The 18,215-nt window shown below is 37.8% G+C and overlaps 3 protein-coding genes, 1 non-coding gene and 1 pseudogene across 4 annotated transcripts; 4 read left to right on the forward strand and 1 right to left on the reverse strand.

Moving 5' to 3' along the window:
• The first annotated feature begins 1,272 nt into the window (after window positions 1–1,272).
• LOC125217774 (AAA-ATPase At4g25835 pseudogene) lies at window positions 1,273–3,017 on the forward strand (annotated as a pseudogene).
• A 464-nt stretch (window positions 3,018–3,481) lies between these two features.
• On the forward strand, window positions 3,482–4,407 carry LOC125219480 (uncharacterized). The gene has a single exon (XM_048121464.2). The coding sequence runs from the start codon at window positions 3,770–3,772 to the stop codon at window positions 4,193–4,195; it is 426 nt and encodes a 141-aa protein (XP_047977421.1). The 5' UTR covers window positions 3,482–3,769; the 3' UTR covers window positions 4,196–4,407.
• Window positions 4,408–4,425: 18 nt separating this feature from the next.
• TRNAS-GCU (transfer RNA serine (anticodon GCU)) lies at window positions 4,426–4,507 on the reverse strand. Its single transcript has one exon. It is a non-coding gene; the product is annotated as a tRNA-Ser (tRNA).
• Window positions 4,508–6,853: 2,346 nt separating this feature from the next.
• LOC125202226 (uncharacterized) lies at window positions 6,854–10,834 on the forward strand. Its single transcript, XM_048100588.2, has 2 exons — window positions 6,854–7,812; window positions 10,333–10,834. The coding sequence occupies exon 1, from the start codon at window positions 6,943–6,945 to the stop codon at window positions 7,756–7,758; it is 816 nt and encodes a 271-aa protein (XP_047956545.2). The 5' UTR covers window positions 6,854–6,942; the 3' UTR covers window positions 7,759–7,812; window positions 10,333–10,834.
• A 1,919-nt stretch (window positions 10,835–12,753) lies between these two features.
• Window positions 12,754–13,878, forward strand: LOC125185727 (putative F-box/kelch-repeat protein At1g12870). Its single transcript, XM_089064806.1, has one exon. The coding sequence runs from the start codon at window positions 12,754–12,756 to the stop codon at window positions 13,876–13,878; it is 1,125 nt and encodes a 374-aa protein (XP_088920932.1).
• Window positions 13,879–18,215: the final 4,337 nt, after the last annotated feature.

Raw genomic sequence — 18,215 nt, forward strand, 5'->3', positions numbered from 1 at the left:
CCACTATATATAGGGAGTGGATTGAAAAGCCGCAGCTACCAAAATAAAATGAGTTGGATTACATATAATCAATTATGGGCTTTCCATGTGAAGTCAATTTATTTGGCATTTTCCTTTTGTCATTGTTTGTTGATTCTCATAAATTATGCTTTACCAAACATGCTGACGACCTAAAAAGAGGGGCGTGTAATAAAAGGGACTTATAAAAAGTGATTTTTAAAAAAAAGAAAGGGCAATTGGAGTCTCATAGATTTGGATAAGAAAATATGAGTAATAACTTTTATAAAAGCTATGAGTAATGGAGTGATATTTTGAAAGGAGATGAATAGTATGTGTCACTTTTTAATAAGCTCTAGCTTGCATCGCATCACTATGCAACTCTAAACAAATAGGACTGCGTAATCTATACAGAAATCCAGAAACCTAATCAAACCTTGCTCTACCTGATCTAATGAGTCACAATAGTAAATTACCCCAACTACTAAAGAATAATCATACTTAAAAAGTCTCAACATTTGAAGAACAAATTAAAGATAAAGGTAGGCATAAAAGTAAAGCAATGCTAGTGATCATTTGTAAATAGTACTTACAAGAATATAACATCTATTCGTATTCCTTTTTTGTAATGGCAAATAAAAACTTCCTCAGTCATTTGAAATGATACGAATTTTAATACATAATTGATAAAGTAAGAGTATGATAAAAGTAGTTGAAATAGTACAGTAAATGGTTTGATCCATAAATGATTGAGTAAAAGAGAATGATAAAAAGATAATAAATGAATATAGACTTTTCTATGGGACATGTGAAAAAAGAATTTGGGTCTATTTTTATGGGACGAAGGGAATATAAATTTAAAGGCCGCACCACGATGAATTAGAATCCAAAACTCATACAATACACTCTATCTACTGCTTGACCAACTCAAACACACAACTTCTACTAGTATTCTATTTATCCTAGCTTAGAAGGTCAATATATCATACTCTTATATAGAATATTGTTCCAACATTCCAAATTCAAACACCTAAATCTTACTCAAAAAGATTTATTTTGTTAATTCAATACTGACTAATGCGCAGTCGACAACATACACAAATGAATTTATAGATTCACAAGAGAAAATATATGGATAAATATAGGGATTAGGGATGCTCCAAAAATCAACAACAGTGAAAGCAAAAGCAAGAAAATTGGTCTTATCAATCCATCTTTAGCTTTATATACATATATATAGTACTCCTCTTTACAGCTTATTTCCTCACCCATCAAAGCATCAACTTTTCAAAACCCTAATTAATATGTGTGTGTGCTTATACTTATAGATGTCTTCTTGTCTTCTTCTATCAAGATCTTAATTTATCTTTAACACATGGTAGCAACATTAATTGAAACAAACATAGTCATGGAAATATTATCTCAAATGTGGTCTCTATTAGGGCTTCTAACAATGATCCAAAACATTCTCCCAACTCAACTCCTTGCATGGCTACATTGCCTCTCCGACTCCCTCCAAGACCTCCTCAGCCCTCACTCCTCCTTCGACATCCCCGAATTCACCGGCCACGGCGGCGTCGACGTCAACGACCTCTACCGCCAAGCCACCCTCTACCTCAACTCCATCAACCCGGCCTCCACCTGCCGCCGCCTCTCCCTCTCCCGCTCCAAATCCTCCACCCGAATCTCCTACTCCGTCGCCCCCAGCCACACCGTCGTCGACTCCTTCCGCGGCCACCGCCTCTCCTGGACCCACCACGTGGACACCGTTGAAGATTCGGTCGAGGAAAGGCGCACCTTCACGCTCAAGCTCCCCAAGCACTCCAGGCTCACGATCATCGCCCCATATCTGGACCATGTGGCGGCGCGTGCGGCGGAATTCGAGCGCGTGATGGTCGAACGCCGCCTCTTCACTAACAGCGCACGCGGCTCGTTCGATTCGGGATGGTCGTCGGTGGCGTTCCGCCACCCCTCCACGTTCGATACGCTAGCGCTGGAGCCGGAGATGAAGAAGCAGCTGGTGGAGGACTTAACGGCGTTTGCTGACGGCGGAGAGTTTTATAAGAGAATCGGCCGTGCATGGAAACGGGGTTACTTACTGTACGGACCTCCCGGCGCCGGGAAATCCAGTCTCATCGCCGCCATGGCGAATTTCCTCCGCTACGACGTGTATGATCTGGAGCTGAGCAAAGTGAAGGACAATTCCGAGCTCAGGGCTCTACTCCTCCAGACTACGAACCGTTCGATCATCGTGATCGAGGACATCGACTGCTCGATAGATCTAACCGGAGATAGAGGAAGGCCGGCGCCGGCGAAGAGAGGCAGCGAGGAGGATGTGGACCACGCGCGGCGCGTGACGCTGTCGGGGCTGCTGAGCTTCGCGGACGGGCTGTGGTCGTGCTGCGGGGAGGAGAGGGTGATCGTGTTCACGACCAGCCACCGGGGCGCGGTGGATCCGGCGCTGCTTAGGCGCGGGCGCATGGACGTGCACGTGAGCCTCGGCACGTGCGGGATGCACGCCGTGAGGGCGCTGGCGAGGAACTACCTGGGGCTTGACTCGCACGCGCTGTTTGCTGACGTGGAGAGGTGCGTGGAGGGTGGTGGGGCCCTCACGCCAGCTCAGATTGGGGAGATTATGCTGAGGAATAGGAGGGATGCTGACGTGGCGGTCAAGGCTGTTCTCGCGGCCATGCAGGCTAAGATTTTGGGTGCTGATGTGGATGTCGTGGAAGGCTGCGATGACGTGGCGAGGACACACGAACGCGTGGCAAACCCGGGGTTGTGTGAATGGCCGGAGAAGTTTGAAGGGAAGAAAAGGAAGGATCATATTCATAGGGGTAGTTGTAATTGGGAGAGTAAGGGGATCTTCCTTGTTAGACTCAAATTGAATAAATCTGATTATGGAAGAATAGGGGGTTAATTAATTGAAGTAACATGAGTTGTGGCAATTGTTGCATCGGCAGTTATTTTGAGAATTCTATCTTGCATGAAATCAATAATGATCTTGCTTTGTTTTACTACATTAAGTAAAGTTTAAAATGTAGGAGTAGTATATTTTGTTGAAATTAATTTGTAACTTAATTCCTTTACACTAGAATATTTTTTACCTAAAATTCATTTAGGAAAAATCTGACAAAATTCAATTGAAGTATAAAAAATTAAATTTAAGACAAAAAAATAGACATGAAAAAATGAAAGTGGTTGGAGTGGAAAAAGGTGGTCCTCACATGAAGCTTATAATACTCATGTATAGTCAAAATTGGAGGACTACAGTTTGATTATTACTTTGTGCATATGTTATTCTTTTACTGGGATAAAAAATAAAGGTTTAGATTAAATCTTTCACCTCATTATTGACACGTAGAGAATCTAGCTTTTCAATGTCTTGAAAGAACAAACATGCTATTATAAATATATACCACTCCTATTACTTCAAAAAAACATACATGATATATTTAATGAAGCATGAGCTAAGTAAGGGTTTGACAATCCTACCACATAGACAAAGGAACGGCCAACAAAAGCACCCAAAATAGAATAATATTCTCATACCACTAATTAGAGCACGATTTATTCGATGCCCCCATATAATAATAGTAGTAGTAATTTGAATTACCGAGTGAGCCACGTGGCCGAAATCTATGAATAGGACTCCACCTATCCGACGGTCCAAATTCAACATGGCCTCCTTTTCACCCAACCCCTTCTCTACAAAGAAACGAAATTAATCAGAGATCATCAAACTCAAATACTAACCAAAAAGCAATCGGAGATGGGGGTGGTGATGATCGACGGGACGACGGTGAGGTCGTTCGTGAACGACGAGGAGCATTTCGTGAAGGGCGTGGACGAGGCGTTCGTGGCGCTGGACCTGAACCAGGACGGCGTGCTGTCGCGGTCGGAGCTGAGGCGCGCGTTCGAGTCGACGCGCCTGGTGGACACGGACTTCGGCGTGGACGTGGCAATGTCGCCCGAGGATGTGACGAAGCTGTACGACTCCATCTTCGCGAGGTTCGACTGCGACAACAGCGGGACGGTGGACCAGAAGGAGTTCAGGGACGAGATCAGGAACATACTGCTGGCCATCGCGGACGGCCTCGGCTCCAACCCTATTCAGATGGCGCTCGAGGAGGGCGATCGGAATCTCCTCAAGAAGGCCGCCGATCTCGAGGCCTCCAAGACTGCTAAGCCTAATTGAATTCATCATCATCTTTTCATGTTTTACTTGTGTTGCTCTGTTTTTGTTTCTTTTTTTCAGTTATTGTGGCAAATGTGTGTTTGTGTTGTATGGTTATGGACCTTATGGTAGTTAGTTTTCCTTGGAATTTTAATGTTTTTGAATTTCTAAATGTATGAATTGGTGTAAGACTTTATTCTATATCCAATCGAATGACTCAAAATTGATGATTAGGACATGAAAAAAGGAAACGACGCCTGAGAGATTCGAACTCTCGCGGGGAAACCCCATGTACTTAGCAGGCACACGCCTTAACCACTCGGCCAAAGCGTCTTGATGCTTTTCTTTTCTTTTTTAATTTATTTATATATATAATTGCACCTTTTGTTGTATGAGTTACTTACATTATAGTTTCATATTGTTACAAAGAGTTTTAGATTTGAATAAATAATACAAAGCGTTTCATTTGTGATTCATTTTAATACATTCTAAGGAGTTTTTGCTCTCCTTTTTTAGTTAAAAAAATAAGTCGTATATATATGACTTTAACCATTGCGGCTCAACCACTCTTCTTAAATGAGTTTAAATTGAAAAATTCTCTTAAAGTTTACAAAAGCGGCATAAATTTACCTATAAATAGGTCTACTCTTCATTGTTAAACACACAAACAAATAGCTGTAATTTAGATATACATCTCATCCAAATTAAAACTTAATTGAGGATACATCTCATCCAAATTAAAACTTAATTGAGGATTTTAGGTGTCTAGACTATCATTCAATTTTATTAATCTTTTGAACTTCTTATTGGTCCAAATTACAATCTTAGACTTGGTAGTGTAATTACGGAACCTCAAAATTCAATGTTGTCACTTTATTGATTCGACCTTCAAACTAAATTCTTGGCTTTTTTTGTATTTTGACTCGTGTATTGGTGAAAACGAGTAGTCAAAAGAACAAAAGACCTCCACACAAATAGAGGTTGAACTGTAATTAACTTACAAAATATTCCACGACTTATATTTCATATTACTGCTCCACTTGTTTTGCTTATTTAAAGTGAGAGTATATTTTTTAGTAGTATATCTCAAATTGACATACGTTACGATACTCTCTCTTCCCAAAATAAGAGGCACATTTTACTTTTAACAAAAATGATAAGTAGATTTCATATTCTACCAACTCACTTTACTTATATTTTATTATAAAATTAATATAAAAATATAGATTTTATATTCACTAATTTTTCTAATTTATTACTCCCTCCGTTTCACTATAGTAGAATCATTTTTCCATTTTGGGAAGTTTCTTCAGAATTGAGTCATTTCCATATATGGTACTCCCTCCGTCCCACAAAAGATGTTACACTTGTGGGTCGGCATGAGATTTTAGGAGGTTTTGTTTTGTGTGTTAAATGGATTGAGAAAATATAATTTTTATATTCTTGTGAGAGTAAACTTTTTCCAAAAAGGGAAATGTGACATCTTTTGTGGGACAAACTAAAAAGGAAAGTGTGATATCTTTTGTGGGACGAGGGAATAGTAACTCTTTTCTCTTTTTTACTTTATTCTCTCTACTTTATTCACTTTATACTTTATTCTCTTTACATTTTCCTCTCTCTTACTTTTTTATCTATTTATTTAACACACTCAACATCCCTTTCTTAGACTCCATGCCCAAAAGTTCCACCTCAACTATAGTAAAACTGGAGGGGTAGTATATTTCTTGAAACTCATGTCCACACCAAATATAACTCCTATTATGAAATACTCCCTCCGTCCGCGAATAAGAGTCTCGTTTTCCCCTTTTAGTCCGTCCGCGAATAAGAGTCCCGGTTCACTTTTACCATAAATGGTAATAGGATCCCACCTTCCACTACTCATTCCACTCACATTTCATTTAAAACTAATATATACAAGTGTGACCCCTATTCCACTAACTTTTTTCCACATACTTTTCTTAATATTTCTTAAAACCCGTGCCGCCCATAAATGAGACTCATAATGGCGAACGTAGGGAGTAGAAGAGTACTCCCTCCGTTCTATAGTAATAGAGACGTTTTTTTTCGGCACGGAGATTAAGAAAAATTGTATTAGGTGAGTTAGATAAAGAGATAGTAAATTAGAAAATAAAAAAGATAGAGAGATGAAGAAAAAATAAAGTAAGAGAGAGTAGAGTAGATCTGGAAAAATGTGTTGACTTTTACTGAAAATGGAAATGTCTCTATTACTATGGAACGTATCAAAATGATAAAATGATTCTATTACTTTGGAACGAAGGGGAGATTACTATTTTGAAAAATAATAAAGTAACTTAAACACTCTTTCAAGTTTCAACTAATTCATTCAATCATTTCATATCTCCGTTTCAAACATCTAATCATCATTTTTATTTTGATATCCGTCCACAATTATATACTATCTCATTTATTATTTTACTTATAAGTATTTTTTATATTCTATTACTCGTATCACCTACATTTTATATAAGTATTCGTCCCAAACTAGTTGCACAATTTCATAGAATCCAGGAGTAGTTTATATTGATTCAATATACTCCATACTCATATTTAAACGAGTCCAGAGTTAATGATAAATTGATTAGTTCATTATTACACAATTAATAAAGTGTAAATGTTAAAAGTCAACATCGACGTCTCCCCTACGGACCGTGACGAAACGTAAGGCCTAACCCCACTTCACCTCTCTTCCCCCAAACCAAATTCCCAACACCCAATCCAATCCAATCCCTATCCCAACCACCGCAATCATGTCCGCCTCCCCCTCCACCGTCGTCCCCCGCCTCTTCTACCACCCCGCCTACTGGTGCCACTCCTGCGACATGAGCATCGGCCTCCCCCCTTCCCCGACCCCCAACGCCCTCCTCTGCCCCCACTGCCACCGCGACTCCCTCGAGCAGATGGACATGGACATCGACGACTCCTCCGCCGCCCCCCCTCCCCCTCCCGACGACAACTTCCTCCTCAACAGCCCCTACCTCCACCGCCTCATCCACCACCTCACCTCCGCCGCCGCCGACCCCCGATCCGACCCCGCCCCCAAATCCTCCATCGATTCCCTCAAGGAATTCACCGTCACCGACGCCTCCATGCTCTGCCCCGTCTGCAAGGACCCCTTTCTCGTGGACTCCGTCGCCAAGGTCATGCCTTGCAACCACAATTACCATCCCGATTGCATCGTGCCGTGGCTCCAGATCAACAATTCGTGCCCTGTTTGCCGCTACAAGCTGCCCGCAGTGGAGGAGCGGGGGGCGGAGGGGTTTGTGGGATCGGTTAGGATTGAGGAATTGGTGGATGATGAGGCGGATTTGTACGGGTTTAGGGACACGCTGAGGCATATAGCGAGGAGGCATCGGTGGAATAATGATGAGAGTAATGGTGGGAGTGGGAGTGAGGGGAATTTGTTTTCTCCGACGCAGATCGGGGAGGTGGAGAGAGGGGATGGAGTTTTGGAGAGGGAAAACAGCGTCGAGACTGTGTCGAGCTGGCCGAGGTGGCAGGCGGAGGAGAGAGGAGGAGGCGGAGGAGGAGGAACTGACGATACTGATGCTTTTGCTCGAAGCTGAGGTTTTGGTGGGGAGTTCTAATTGGATTTTGTATTGTTACGCCATAAATTAGAGGTACAATTTGGTTACTTCTTTCTTTTGTTTTGGAGTTGAATCGGATGAATTTGGTTACTTTCTTGAAGCTATCTATATGTGCAAAAGTTTTAGTCTTGACCTATTAGATGATATAAATTGCATTAAAAAAAGTGTTCTTGAATATTAAAGCTCAAAGAACTCATTTTTCAAAGATTGACATCAGTGTGCAGCATGATCCTAGAGGCTGTAGGCATGTACTGATTGTATGGAATGCTATTTCATGTTCTTGCTTTTGGAGTGCTGGTTACCTAAGTTGCCATTTGAAAAAAAATTGTTGCTTTGTGCTTTGGTATTGATACTAGTTTTGAATAACTTTTGTTTCTTGAAGTTCACATTTTTACTTATTCCAGAGTTAATACAACACTTTTTAGTTTACGCGAAGGAAAGAGGGCTTTTTTTGAAGTAGTCATCTTTTATTCCAATTGTACTCATTTCATATACAATGTGCTTGATAAACTTCCATTCGCTTCACCTAAATGTTTTTGTGCTACTGAATAAGCATAGAACGAGGTTTTGCTAAGTTTAATGGTGTCAGAAGGTGTGTTGCTAGAAAGCTACTTTTTCTTTGAATTTTCATAGTTCATAAGTGATTAGGCTACATTCAAGACATTGGATATGCTGTTACATAGTTGGCCAAGAACTAGTTTTCTGAAAGCTACGTTGAACAAATAATTTAGCTTGGTACATGGAAAGATGGAAGTATATATTGCTTGCACTTAGTGTGTAATTCAATATTCTTTTCACCTTGCAAAAATAAGCCCTTTTCCTTGAACATTGTAAATGATCAATATAGGTGAGCAATTAATGATTAGAGAATGGTGATCATATATTGGAAATGCAGCAGAAATGAACTCTATGGTAGGTGCTTGGTGATTGTCTCCAATTGGTTTTTAACCTCAGTTTGATTAAGATTGTATATAAGCTTACACTCTTTTAGTAAAATCATGATGTTTCTTGTAAAAGTAGTAAAGTACAGACATTTATGCATGAACTGTCAACACTTACCTTTACACCCGTTTGTTGGCTCTACTGCTACAATTGTTCTCTGTCATTTGGTTTGGGGGGGAGGGGTGTTGGCATGCATGGTGGCATCTAAAATAGTAGTCCCTCCGTCCCACCCTAAGTAGTGCATTTACTTTTTGGCACGTGATTTTATGCAGTGTTGTTTTGTGAGTTAAGTGGAGCTAATGAAGTAAGAGGGAAGAAAAAGTAGAGAGAGTGATGTTTCTATATTAAGAAATGTGTCATTTAGGGTGGGACATCTCAAAAAGGAAAATGTGTCACTTAGGATGAGACGGAGGGAGTGTGATTTTTATGAAGGTTTAGAACTTGACTTACCCATATGGTTTAAACGGTAGCCTCTAGCTTACATCCTTGGTGTATGCTTCTTAAAGGAGAAAGAATCATGCCGCAACCATCTTTTGCGCTATGAATTTTGTTCTCTGAATCTCCCTCCATTAAGAACTCCTTAGCTTAGGGCTCACTTGATTGAATTTGTGTTCTATAAAGTCTGATACTTTCCCTTCATCTAGATTTATCTAATTTATGCATTTCCCATATCCCCCCTTTCTCATATGTGACGACTATTTTTTTGGGGCATGGGGGTGGTTGCTGAGAACTATTTGTTTGAAAAGATCCACACTTCTCTAAGAGATTGGTTGATAACACAATCACCGCGACACAGTTTTGCTTAGTTTATTATCAGTACAATGCCTATCACAGAGAAAGTTATTTGCCGAATATTGGGGTTGCTGATTCAATGAGCTTGTGTTATTTCCTGCACATGTTGGCTGGACACAATTTGTTGCAAACTTGTTGACTGCCTTGACCACTTGTCTTGCATTCTGTTTATAGCTGTTAATTATAAACTGTTTGGATAGTTAGTCATTTGGGATAAAAAGATGACATGTTTGCCATAATAGCGAGTTGTGATGCTAAACTTTATCTGGCCATATAAAATGTGTACTCTATTAACTCTACCTTGGAGGTTCTGTACTATTTCTATGGTAAAAATGTATTTATCAGGTGTATTTTGTTAGCTCTTATTAATTCCATTGTTGTAATGGCTTGGTGGTTTAGGACAGGTTGTCTAACTTACATAAAAAGCAGAATTAGAGTTGTGGTGCCTTGGTTCTATGCTTAAGCTAATCTGATAGGCCTTGCATTTCATATCACTTTTCTATTTGAGTCGGCCATGCCACGTGTCTTAAATATTTTAACCTGGCTTATCATTCTCGAATCCAAATAGAAATGAATGCAAAAACACTTATTTCTGGTTTACTACTTGGAAGAGTAAGCAAATGCTGAGCTCCTTCAACAGCTTAGTATTGAATTTTTTAGTTATCCTATTGCTGGTTTGAGGACTGAATATTGTGATTAATGATCAAGGAATTAAGTACTCTTTCTGCTACTGAGATTTAGTAGCTTTCTTTTTTAGCTTCATATCTGTCTTGCTGGATTGGCTGCCTAACATTTATTCATTGGTGGTTACGTTTTCAGGTTATGTATATCCCTAGGAGGTCAAGGGCCGAGGCCATGTTGTCACCTGTAACGAGTGTAGTGAAGTGTAAATTAGCCATAAATCGGCCGTGTCTCTTCCATTCAATAACCCCAAAAAGAAAACTGTGAATCTTCCCTTCCCTTCCCTCCCTGCTCTCAGCTTCTTGAAAGTGTGATTAATATACTCTGTAAATCACACTAGTTTGGTAATTAACAGCCAAAGGATTAATTGCATTTCATAAATCCCTCTTTGTAAAACCTACCTTCCATTCAAGATTGTTTGTTTCCCGAGCTAATACTATTAGTCGGAGATGGTGAAGAAAATCGATAATATGATCGGTAGAGCTTGGCTTATTGTGTGCTCTAAATTGTTAAATCTTGTGGAGAGACTATGATTACAACAGAGGCAAGAGGACTAGCCTTGATACTACATGATGTTAAATGAACAATTTATTGTTATTCATAATTTAATTTGTAATGCAGGATTATTTAGTTTTCCACATATCAGTTCAAGTTTATGTGAAAATTTGGTAACTTTATTTTATGCAATTAACAAATCTGCAGTTATGCCATTTTTCAAAGGGGCACACACTACTGTGAAAAGAATCACTTTTATTTATAAAACAATTTTTTTTTTGAAAATAATTTTATTATAAGAATAATGACTTTCAGCTGTTTACCTGAAACTTGTGGTAAACGACTGAAAGTTGGCCGTACATAATCGATAGAGTTAGAGTCGTGTTCATTTTTTAGATATACCTGAAACTTGTGAAAGTTGTCAAATCTCAGGATTTGGTCTCAATTTTTGTATTGATCAATTTTCTTATGCTTAATACTACAACATAAAGAATAAATAAAAGAATTAGTACATATATGCATCCTATAACTATACACGCTCCTCACTAAAGATGTATTGAACTAAACAAGACAGACTCGTGGAGCTATAAATATACCATCACAAGCCAGCAGAGTCTGGCCAAGGTCGATCGCATCGCCACCAGAAGAGCCGTAGGCGTCCTGTCTGTCGGGCATGAAGTTGAAGGATCACGCCATATGACATTAGTTGAGATGACGTTAGTCCTTATTGTGTCAAATGAGTGACTGGCATTGCACATGCATTCCGGGATAGGATATTTGGTGACGTCCCTCTCGGCCTTGCAAAGGAATCGCGGTGCAAGTTTTGGATGATGTTGTGAACTCACTCTCCTCCACCTAGAACTCCGAGGGATAGATATGGCCTATTTATTGCAGCACACACTTTATCCATGAAGGGGCATTTATAATGGTATTTCAATTTTTTTTAAAAAATAATGATCAAAATAGCACTAGTGAAATTTTTTGAGGTGGGGCATTTGCCCCCTGTAGGATGCATGTACATCCGTCCCTGTCTAACATAGTAAAGGTTTCCTAAGGGGCGTGTTTCCTCTCTTTGTTGGGCACCTCTCTTCAAAAGGGTGACAAGAAGACATGTGATCTCTATATTTTATATCATATCTTTAGTCGATCTGGAACATACATAATAAAATGATTTTTCAAAAGTTTGAGCCAAACTAGAAGATCGAAAAGAGAAGACCATTTTGGCAACTTACGTTATGGAATACAGGTGACTGTCCTAACCTCCCCCATAACACAGATGTCAATCGATCAAGTGCACGACCTCAGGTTCTGGAGTGAAGATTGATACCAAGTTTGTGTTGTTGGGGTTGATGTTTCTTTGGCTCTTTGAGTGTTTAGAGTTTAGCCTGTCTGTTGGTGTTTGACTTAAATGTCGTTGTACTCTTCTGTTTTCGATTTTTGCAGCTTGACATTTAACCGCTTGTCTTGAACCTTTGCTTGCTGCTTGTCGGCTCGAGCCTTTTTCAATATATTAAACAAATAGTAAGTCTAACAATATTTTAAAAGCGGAAATAATGCCACCTATCAGAATTCGAAAGGATGGAGCTGACATCAAAAAGTAGAAATATTTATTAATTATAGAATTTTAACTCATTCATAATTACACGTGATTAATATTAATGAATCAATTGGCCCAAAACATTGCAATTGGGCTTCGATAGCTCTACTTATGAATGTATATTTTTTTTCAGAATAATGGAAACATCAAATGTGTTAAATATTGGGCCAATGTTTAATTGAGTTAGTATAAAAGGAAATATAAATAAATCTACTAAAAGGAAATCAAAATAGTATAAAAGGAAATATAAATAAATATACTAAAAGGAAATCAAATCATCGTATATATGAACAGGATTCTGACTTGGAAATATAAATCTATACTAAAAGGAAATTAAATGGACGCTTAATCTTTAACAAAAATAATAACAGAAATATGCACTCTATATATAGACTAATTCCAAACGTGCACATCGCATAATATATTCAAACAATTCATAGAATTATACAGCATTCAGCCACATAGCTATGAACAACTATATGCTGTTCCAGATCCTCTTGCATCTTCCTGTACGATCCCTCTTGAGATTCATAAGTGTCTGCAAATTCTGGTATTACATCATTGATTCTTCACACTTTAAATATCAGCACACCTTGCGGCTTAACAACAAGAATGATGAGGAGGTATATCTACACTTTTCTTTAAATCGTGAATATAGTCTTTTTCAGAAGCAAGTTTCGATAAATCTCCTAGACAACGGGAAGTCATTGAAGTCGCACGACTCATATATCTACCTAAGGGTAGTATCTGAGGCGGTTAAGGGTCTAGTCTGCCTAAGTTCTCCTTGTTCGTTAGACATTGCAATATGCAATCCCTTTTTAGGTCAATTCAAGATTTTACCTGTTTCTCCTACTTACTCCCAAAGACATCACATTAATCACCAAGTGGTGGGACTGGGTTTCCACGAAGATTACAAAGTGGTGCAGCTGCTGTCGTCCTTGGAGCCTAGATGTTTGCACGCCAACCTGTATTTGGCAATGACAGATTCTTGGAGAAAATTGGATTTGGATCCAAATTTGGTCATCAATGAACCCATCAAGTCGGTTTGCAAGAATGGATCCTTTGCACACTGGAAAGGGCAAAACACAACTGGTAAGGAGATTATACTAAGCTTTGATATAAAGAATGAAGTGTTTCGAACAATCACAATATTGTGTGACAGTGTACTTGGTCACTCAATGATTCTTGCAAAGGGTGAGTGCTCTTTTGTTATGTTTATTATAGAGTTATGGAAGTTGAAGATTTATGAGTTGAGCTGTGAAGGAAGTGAACTTATTTGGAATAATGTGAATAATGTGGAACTGCGTTCTTTTTCTGCGGCCCCGCCTATTAGGAGGATTAATGATATTCCTATTTGGTGGATTGATGATATTCCTATTAGGAAGAATGATAATTGTGTGGTCCTTAGAGAGTTGCGTATTCGGAATGATTATATTCCTATTGGGATGAATTATAATACTGATTGTCAGTCGGGCAAAGTGATTTTGTATGATTATCGTGCTCGGAAATTGATCGGATGTTTCAAGATGCATGAGAGCTCGAACACGATTGATAATATCATTGAGTACGAAGGAAGCTTTGTTTCACCATAGAATTAGTATTATGTTTAGGGGATATTAATTTTGTACGTAATCATCTTCTTCTCAAAGCTGATTAGAACACTAAGCATATTCTTTTCTTTCTAATAAAGTGATCCAGTTATTTTGTGCTTAGATATTGATACTAGTTCTTTGATATGATACTAGAGCTTGGCTTATTGTGTGCTCTAAATTGTTAAATACCGTGGAGAGACTATGATTCCAACAGAGGGAAGAGGACTAGCCTTGATACAACATGATGTTAAATGAACAATTTGGTAACTATGTTATATATTTTACGCAATTAACGAATTTGCAAGCGTTGTGCCATTTTTAGAAGGGGCACACGCCTACTGTAAAAATAATCACTTTTATTTATAACAATAATTTTTTTAAAAATAATTTTATTATAAAAAAATGTCTCAACATTAATGAAAAAAGAGGGAGTATAAATTAATTTATTTTTTCCAAACTATATTGGTGATGCCATTCAAATTATATTTGTCTCAACCATTTTTATCATTTAAATAATATAGTACTGCCATTTTATACAGTAAGTATAATTTTTTATTTAAAAATAAAATAGTTTGGATTTTGACCTTTGTAGGATTTCTGTAACAGCCCGCTTTCCTAGTGTACAATAAATGCGGCGACTGCTACCAAAACGGACTCAAAGAAATGAACGAAGGCTAGGGTTTCAATTAAAGAGTGTTGAACAAAAGATTAGAAAGAACTATCAGAGTGTTTAAAGCAATAACTTAACCTCGAAACTCGAATAAGAAAAGGAAGGTGTAATAAATGACGTTCAACAATGTCAAGAGTATGACATAGTTTTCCAAGATAAAAACCACAAGATAGTCTAAAGCCTCTAACTCGAAAGGAGAGTGCAACATATTCGAAATAAACATAAGTGTATCAAAACTCAGCGGGAAAACGACCAAGAGAAAGAATAGCTATGTATGAAGACACAACTACGCTTGATATTTCAAATATCCATCTTAATTAATTATCATGCTCAACACCCGCCACCGCTCGTCATCGTTCAACCTGCACATAAGGAAAACACATGCAGGGCTGAGTATTTTGAAATACTCAGTGAACTCGTTGCCAAAACATTTTATAAGTTATGCCACCCTTACCAAGTGAACTCGAGTTTTAAGCAGTTTAAAGAGGATTTCACGAGTATCACAAAATATTTAAGATAGATTGGCCAATCAAACAACTCCCCATTTTCTCATCAATTCATAAATCACAATCTTTCCATAGTGCGACGAAAGTGTGGCCACACTTTTCGCCCACGAGACCGGCCGACTAGCAATGATAGCTCCCGATCCCCTCGTGTACACAGCCTGGTAGGGTTTGCGGCCCGTACTCAGACCCGAATTCGTATAACATATCCACAGCCCTAGCCCAATGGAGCGAACTCACAAACTAGGCATCAGGCGCACAATATCACAACAAAACAAACATAGGCATGGCATAACAGTTAAACTACCCTTATAACACCAATAAATATTTTTGCAAGAAGTAAAAGAGTTTAAGAATAAAGCCCACCTCGACTGCTTAGGTTTCAAGTATGTTCTTTCCTTTGCTATCCGGCTTCGCAACTGAGGTTTCACCTTTTTTAATCACATAGGCACACATATCACAAATTAGGTTCAACACTACTCTTACTGATGCATGTCTCGATGTTTTTCCCTCTTCCCAACGATTTATCTTATCATTACTAATCAATAAAAATCATGTCTATCGTACCATAATATTTAGCCATCAAACACACTCTACAAACACAACACACACATGACACACACACACACACATGAAACATATTCCCACATCCCTTTATATCCCCCTTTCACTCAACCAAGAAGCATGAGGGTTCAAGAAGACCGATTAATCGGTTAGAGAGAAGAGGAATCAAGTAGAAACAAGAAGATGGATATAAAAATATCTTATGAGAAAAATGAACGGTAGAAATTAAGTATTAGGCTTGGTTCTTCAAGATTCTTGGATCAAACTTCAATTCTTGTTCAAAAGATGACAAAATAATGGATAATGGAAGAAGAAAAATTTGGAGAGAGTGAAGAAGGGAGGGAGGCGAAAATTATGGGGCTAGGGTTAGGGGTTCCTCTTATTTATAGTGCTCAATAAGATCTTTAGGTAAATAGAATAGAATATTTGGTAAGATTTTATTCTACACAATGAATAAAATAATATTGTGAAGTAGGGAAGAAGAAATACCAAAAATAAGTTCTAAGGCATAAACATGGAATTTTCGAAAATTAGGCCTTCTAATTAGCCATGGTTTCGTTTTGGTATATTTTACGGAGTAGAATAAAATATCACGGAGCAAAAATGAAATAAAAATTCTCCCCCATTGGCCTAGAAATAGGCGTGTGATTTGGTGCCTAAATAAGGCATGGATTTTTTGAATGTTGACTAAATTAAGGTATGGAAAGATTTGGTAGAATATTTAAATTCTAGGTATGGAAAGAAATCAAACAAGGGATTAATAAAATAATTCTTTCCTCCCTATAACAAGTGATTTTTGAAAATCACTAGAAAAACAAAGGGCTCGATTTTTCTCCCAAAAAGAATAAGGAATAATTGAGTTTTGGATTTAATTTGGATAAAAATCTCAAGAATTAAATTAAATCCGGAAAAATAGAATTCTTCCTCCAAAAGGCTAGGGGTCGAAAATCACAAAACCAAAAATTTAGGTGACAAGTATTTATGGGAATTTCCTCTAATATTCTCACTCACCCTTAAACAAATAATTCACCTTATAAATTAATTAATCACATAAATTTCATAATTCAATAAATCACATGTCACATCATAAAATCAATAAGTTTGACTTTTCAAACTTTCAACGCAAACCCTAGACTCAACTCGGCCATAGCATCACATACAATAAATACATTCACGACTCCACGTCATTACTAATAATTAAAAGGGCTCTCAAATTAGGGTTCGGAAATTCGGGATGTTACAATTTCCCTACTAGTTTTGACTTTTGATCATTTGGATTTTGATAAATTCTATACTTCAATGAAAAAGTCATGCAGCCTAATTCTATACTTCGACTAAATGATCTCAAAATAGGGCTACGAATAGCTTGTTTTTTTTTTTTTTGTCATGCTCCCTAAGTTCCTGAGTAAAAGTCATGCTTTGTCATTTCCATCCATCCCTGAAATAAGAGTCATATTTCACTTTAACCATAAATAGACATTCATTATAAAATCAATATATAAAAATAAGGTTCATACTCCACTAACTTATTCAACTCATTTTTCTTATATATATTTTTTAAAACCCGTGTCATTACCAAATAGATCTCCTATTATGAAACGGAGGAAATTCATTATTAGATGCTGAAATTAATACTAATGCTGAAAAATTGTGTTAGTGGAAAATGACTCTCCCTTTCATTAGAGGGAGAAGAATTTCCTAATTAAAATGGAAGGTTTCTATTTGAAATTTTGAATAATAATAGTCGTAGTAGTATATGATTAAGAAGGTAGTTGTGATGAATGTGTGAGGACATATAGCACATAGTTTAAGTAGAAGAGATATTATCATTCAGTTGGATCCCAATTATATCTCTTTACCAAGCCTGCCGTAGGATCGCGATTTCCGGTAAAATAGATGCCAACATGTTTGGCTGTCCAATTACAAGTCATATTGCACGTTAATCCGATCTCAAAATTAAACACTTCAATTGTTTTTATAAGTATATTATCCCACCAAAATTCAAAAAAAAATAAAGTCCTTCCCCAAATGTTAGCACAAAAACTCCATTGAAAATCACGATGTGCAGGAAGAGTATGGAATCCCAAATCATCGTGATAGGGACCTGATATTCTATTTTATTCCGGAAGGGAGCTGATATTGTCTCCATATATTTATTTAGTTTATTTATGTTTTAGTATTATTTAGTTGATAAGATTTTATTTACTTTCCCTAGTGGTTAGGATTTGATTTGCTTTTGATTTACTTCCCTAGTTTAGGAGATCTTTTTTGTACCACTCATATTATAAATATGTGTGAAGTCTTTTATTATTATCAAGCAGAATGAAGAATTAAATTATTAATCTCGTTCTCTCCATCGGTTCTCCCTCTTGGAGAAACCGCCAATCTCTCCAAATCTCTACAAAGTCACGTTGTTTTCCTCTCTTCAGTATTTTCTCTTCCATAGGAATTAACCTCACGTTAATTCCTATCAAATTGGTGCTTTCATTAGGTTCTCATCCTCCTATTGATTTCTACCACCATGTCCGTCTTGCTGTCAAACTCTCCTCCAGACTCTCCTCCTCGGTTTTCTGGTGTTAACCATGTGAGATGGATTTTGG

The sequence above is a fragment of the Salvia hispanica genome, chromosome 2 (assembly GCF_029641045.1).
Source record: "Salvia hispanica isolate PSC_SH4W2 chromosome 2, Shi_PSC_v1, whole genome shotgun sequence".
In the NCBI taxonomy this organism is placed as follows: domain Eukaryota; kingdom Viridiplantae; phylum Streptophyta; class Magnoliopsida; order Lamiales; family Lamiaceae; genus Salvia; species Salvia hispanica.